Source organism: Camelina sativa, chromosome 9 (genome assembly GCF_000633955.1).
Source record: "Camelina sativa cultivar DH55 chromosome 9, Cs, whole genome shotgun sequence".
NCBI lineage: Eukaryota > Viridiplantae > Streptophyta > Magnoliopsida > Brassicales > Brassicaceae > Camelina > Camelina sativa.
Window position 1 is genome coordinate 36,938,398 of NC_025693.1, and position 6,070 is coordinate 36,944,467.

At 32.2% G+C, this 6,070-nt stretch overlaps 1 protein-coding gene across 1 annotated transcript; it reads left to right on the forward strand.

Moving 5' to 3' along the window:
• On the forward strand, window positions 1-2,511 carry LOC104714593 (flavin-containing monooxygenase FMO GS-OX3). The gene is made up of 7 exons (XM_010432017.2): window positions 1-637; window positions 782-852; window positions 1,111-1,266; window positions 1,376-1,458; window positions 1,564-1,699; window positions 1,774-1,947; window positions 2,274-2,511. Exons 1-7 carry the CDS (start codon window positions 94-96, stop codon window positions 2,493-2,495), a joined length of 1,386 nt encoding a protein of 461 aa, XP_010430319.1. The 5' UTR covers window positions 1-93; the 3' UTR covers window positions 2,496-2,511.

The following is a 6,070-nucleotide window of genomic DNA, read 5'->3' on the forward strand; positions in this document are numbered from 1 at the left end:
TATGGTATTTATATGTGGCCCGAAACTGATGTTTCTTAGTTAACAATTCACATTAACCCAAACAGGCCTACCATTACTGAAAATTTAACAATTATGGCAGCAGCTCAAATCCCAATCAGTTCTAAACACGTGGCAGTGATCGGAGCTGGAGCAGCCGGTCTCATAACGTCTAGGGAGCTTCGTCGTGAAGGTCACAGTGTAGTCGTGTTTGAACGAGAGAAACAAGTCGGTGGTCTTTGGGTTTACACACCAAAATCCGAATCCGACCTGCTTAGCCTCGACCCGACCAGATCCAGAGTGCACTCGAGCATCTACGATTCTCTCCGAACCAATGTCCCGAGAGAGAGTATGGGTGTCAGGGACTTCCCGTTTTTGCCACGTTTCGATGACGAGTCAAGAGACCCGAGACGGTATCCAAATCACAGGGAAGTTCTTGCGTATGTTCAAGAATTTGCTAGAGAGTTCAAAATTGAGGAGATGATCAGGTTCGAGACCGAGGTGGTTCGGGTCGAACCGGTTATCGAGAAATGGAGGGTCCAGTCCAAAAACCCCGGCGGTGACTTCGATGATGAGATCTTTGACGCAGTAGTGGTTTGCACTGGTCACTATACAGAACCAAACGTTCCTAATATTCCTGGTAAAGAGATCAATGTCTTTTTTATTTTATTAAATTTTGTCGGCCAAGGTCTTTATACTTTAATTTAAAACAATTTCGTTACTATCTAGTTTGGGCAATACAGTCAGTGATTATATAAAGTACCCTCAAAAAATGTTTTTTTAGGTATAAAATCGTGGCCAGGAAAGCAGATCCATAGCCACAACTACAGAGTTCCTGATCCATTCGAAAACGAGGTAATGGTTCCTTATTAAATTTTATTAAGGTTTTTTTTTTTTTTTTTTTTTTTACGAAAATTCATGTAGTTTTACTTATACCTATACAAACATCAAATTTGCAATTTTCTACAAAATTGTTCTTTAACCAAGTACTTTATTTATTTGTTTTTTTTTTGGACAAATTTTTTTTAACCAAGTATTTGTAGAAAATGAACGAGCTAATTCTATATCATAAATTCATTTACAACCTGCACTTTTGTAATGATATTTTGGCAGGTGGTGGTGGTGATAGGAAATTTTGCGAGCGGTGCTGATATAAGTAGGGACATAGCTAAGGTCGCAAAAGAAGTCCACATTGCGTCTAGAAAAAAGGAACCCCACACATACGAGAAGATTCCCGTTCCCCAAAACAATCTATGGATGCATTCTGAAGTATAACTAAAACTTTATATAATCGAACACTGCTTTGGATTATGAACGTTCATGGGATTTCATTTCAAACATATTAAAGTAGTTGATCTTCTTCTTTGATATATGGCAGATCGACACCACCCGTGAAGATGGGTCAATTGTTTTCAAAAACGGGAAGGAGGTTTTTGCTGATAGCATTGTGTATTGCACCGGGTATATTTGTTGTTATTAATATTTTTGTATACTCAGATAGATAGAAAGAATATAATGTGAATTGTGCCATTGACCTACCATATGTTCTTGTTCTATGTGTGGTAGGTACAAGTATAACTTCCCATTTCTTGAAACCAATGGCTACTTGCGCATTGATGAGAAACGCGTTGAACATTTATACAAGCACGTATTTCCACCTGCGCTTGCCCCCGGACTTTCTTTCGTTGGTGTTCCAGCAATGGTTAGTCTCAATCGGAACTCGAGTTCGCGCCTCACTTAGTTTTGATCTTTGATTTTTTTTTTCCTTTAATCCAGGGCATAGTATTTGTTATGTTTGAAATCCAAAGCAAATGGGTGGCAGCAGTTTTGTCAGGACGGGTTACACTCCCTCCACCGGACAAGATGATGGACGATATTAATGAATGGTATGCATCGCTTGATGTGATAGGTATTCCCAAAAGACATACGCATACAATAGGCAGAATTCAGGTAAGTTCGTTTATTTTGAATATATTCATATATGTCGAGATTGTTTCAAACATTAATTTTTGAATTTGTGAAAAAATTAAAAAATGTTTGAATTTGTGAAAAAATTAAAAAATTCACATGATTTAAGTATAAATAATTTTTTAGATTATCGTAAAAAACAAAACTTGTGTGCTCTTGAACTTCGGATTTACAATTACTCAAAGATATTTAGTTAATTGCTTAAAATTTTGGATTACATTTTTTCTTATATCGAAGGCAGATTATCAATAAGAACATTATGCATAGCTAATAACCTTTTTTAAATGATAACTTAATCTCTATCACAGAGTGAGTACCTCAATTGGGTCGCAAAAGAATGTGGTTGTGAACTCGTAGAACGTTGGAGAGCTCAAGAAGTTGACGGCGGATACGTGAGACTTGTCACCCACCCAGAAACTTACCGTGATGAATGGGACGACGATGAACTCATAGAAGAAGCGTACCATGATTTCTCTAGGAAGAAGTTGATTAGTTTTGATCCTTCTTATTACCTCGAAAACATAAGATGATTTGAGTCAATAGTGCCTACTTAATTGTTTTTTTTTTTGGTGGGTGGGTTTATTTCAATAAATTACAAAATTATTGTAACCTTTATAAATTGCAAAATTATTGTAACCTTTATAAATTATTGCAAAATTTAGTCAATAAATTACAAAGTTTTTAACATATTTATAAAAAAAATTTGTTTGTCAATAAATTACAAAGATTTTAACATATTTATAAAAAATTTGTTTGGTTAAAAACTTTAGTGAAATTAAAATGAGTTAGATTTTAGTGCCTACTTAATTGTTTTTTTTTTTGTGGGTGGGTTTATTTCAATAAATTGCAAAATTATTGTAACCTTTATAAATTGCAAAATTATTGTAACCTTTATAATTGCAAAATTTAGTCAATAAATTACAAAGTTTTTAACATATTTATAAAAAAATATGTTTGGTTAAAAACTTTAGTGAAATTAAAATGAGTTAGATTTTAGAAAGAAATTTTATTTATTAAAAATATATAGTTTTAATTTTCAAATCAGAAAAATGAAAAATGCAGTAATTATTTTACAAAGAAGAAAAGAAATCAAAATCTTTATTAAAAAAAAAGAGAAAAAAGAAGAAAGTATTAACCTTATTGGACTATGGAGAGCAAAGCCCTGTTCCAAGGGCCCAAAAGCGAGCCCAAAAATTAAATGGACCCTGAAACATGCATAGAGCCGGGCCTGTGGTGCAGTATGATCAATTGCTTATGAATCAATATCCTTTTTTTTCAAAGATAAATTAGAAAACTTATATTCTAATATGATATAAAAATCCCTTTCATCTATATACGTGTTCAGTCCGATTTACATCAGTCTGTCCCAAATTCCCAATGATTGGTTTATTTTATGGTTGAGCATACTGAAATTGATGGTTAGAACTTAAAGGAGTGGAAATGGTGTATTGAAAATATTATCTTACGCGCGTATATCCAAAATTGGACAAGATCTCAACTCTCAATTGGTATACAAGAAAACATGTGTCATTTGCTAATTAACTTTGAAATAAAAGGCCATATTCTAATAATTAAATATATCTCTTTTCTTTGGTCGACCATTAATATAGGTCTCTTTTAGCTAGCATAACTTAAAAACTGGCAAGAAAGTTTGACGATTAAAATGTTTTCCTCAACGGTGAAACTTGCCATAAAGGTTTGTGTACGCAACTTTATTTCCTTTTATTATAAAACGTTATAAAGAGAATTAATAACGTTATGGTCGGAGCCATACACAAGCTTACTTGCTTGTTACGGAAATAAACGTTACGCTAGCACTTGTGTGTATACATCTGATTTTGCAGTTCTTTTTTTATAGGTGCATGGCATGTTGTTCGGGCCTGTTTGTTGAGATGTCAAGACGAAAATGACCAGCGGCAACTGTTAGGAATGCGTTTGATTATCTATTTGGTAAAGTACTTAGTGATAGTGACCGGTGGCTGTGATTATAATTTTTATTTAATTTCATAATCTGATGATTTAGGAATAGTTTTTGGCGATACATCAGCGGTTAGCAACTAAATTTTGTAGTATATTCCGACGTTGAAATCTAGTGGATGCAATGTATTCGATCTAGTTGTTGGCGACTATAAAACAAACATAGTTTTTGTGGACGATCGTTGTTGTTTACGCAGTTACGGAACGAATATGATATTCCATTTTTTGGAGAGACAGGGAGGGGTTGTTGGTTTAAGAGATATATTATCGAATTTTAAATTTATTGAGTTTGTGTTTGTTGCAATGATTTTGGGCATATCCACTTCCAATATGGTGACAAGTGCTCATGGGACATGGTGACAAGTGCTCATGGGACAATATGTTTGTTAATATGCTAAGATTCGTATTCAGAACTAATTACTAATTAGTGGAATGAATGATGGTCGACAACAAATAATGGAATGACAGAAAAGAAAATTTATACAGTAAATTTTAAATCTCTCCAACATACAAATGAGAATAATATGAAGACACTGTCAAGTATTCAAAAAGTCAAATTTTAGTTGGTTTAGAACATTTTATTTAATTACTAAAATAATTGAGAATTATAAATTGAAAAATAATCGGAGCTATGTTGGTGGTTCATCGTTAGCATTTTAGTTTATTAATCAGAATGACATCTTATAGTATGTCGTTTGATTGTATCATGCTAAATTACTCAAGTCTAACAGTTGTAAAAAATTTCTTCAAGTTTTGATAACAATTAATCAACTCTCTATCAAAATAACATTGACTAGAACAGAAACAGATTCTATTTGCTTAGTTTTTAACTTCGAACCATACTTGAAAAACAAATGATTTACTGTCTCCATGTGATTGTGACACAAGGCACACAAGGCACATGTGATTGTTGCTCCCACAATTCAACTGGCCTAGATAAGCGATTATGCATCGCGAGCCAAACGCAAAAAGAATTATTTTTGTTGTCCATCAAAATTAACAGAAAGGAAAGATTTGAATAATAGTATTTGCATTCCATGTAAGTAAGCAATCCCAAATTAAGTGAATGTCAATACAATAAAGTTAACTATTTATTATTTCAATTTTTTTCATTTATTTCGTTGTAGTATTTTGTGTTAATTTAGTTAAGGTTATATTAATAATTTAGTATTATCACATTGATAAGAAAGAACGACACTTAATAAAAAAATTAAAATTCCTCCTAGAACGACATTTATTTAGGATCGGAAGGAGTATTAAGTTATTTAATAGTACTATTTATATGTGAAACTGTAATTTGTTACTTAATCTCCATTAAATATTTTAGATCTTCATATATGTAAGAAAGTACTACACATAATTCAAGAAGGTCACATGTTTGAGTGACAGTACGGATACGGATAAAATATCAAAAACTAACAGGCAGATAAAGTTTGCATTATCGTTCCAAATTCCTCTAGTAAACAAATAAATTAAAATGATAAAAAATTTATTATTTGGTTAAAAGTGCGCATATAAAGAAATTTAATCCTCTTTACAAAAATATTAACTATTTTACAAAATATATAAGTTATTTAGTAAAATAGAATTGTACGTTACGTCGGCAACGTGTACCCTACTAAAAACACTTGGCATTTGATCCACTCCATGTCAGCGGAAGAGACGGCGACGTGGCGAAAGCTGATACGTTGATATAGCTAATGAATAAGAGTTTCGTGGTAATATGTACGTTTACGTAATAACAATAAAAATATTTTTATTTTATGTATGTTAAAGAAAAATAAACAGATATAAGTACAACGAATAATAATAGATATTGTTTTGTTTGGTCTACTACTGACAAGACTTTTCACGACGACTTTTAAATATAGCAAGATCATTGGATTTATATCAAACAGATCATATACTAATGTTATAGATTATATCATAAAACAATACCCACAAGAGTGACCGACGTAGCTTTCCTTACATAATTAAGGGATTTTTATAATTAATTATGCATTTATATCTGATTGGATTGGTCTGGGATTATTGATAACAAAAGTTTGTGTTAGTTGCATTTGGTTTCTTAATTTGTTTTTGTCCAAATTGCTTTTTTTTTTCTAGTTACTTTTTTTTTTTTTTTTTT

Coding starts and splice junctions, on each gene's coding strand:
- LOC104714593 (XM_010432017.2), top strand. CDS start 94: ATGGCAGCAGCTCAAATCCCAATCAGTTCTAAACACGTGGCAGTGATC. Junction 638..781: donor AAACGTTCCTAATATTCCTG/GTAAAGAGATCA, acceptor ATGTTTTTTTAG/GTATAAAATCGTGGCCAGGA. Junction 1,267..1,375: donor ATCTATGGATGCATTCTGAA/GTATAACTAAAA, acceptor GATATATGGCAG/ATCGACACCACCCGTGAAGA.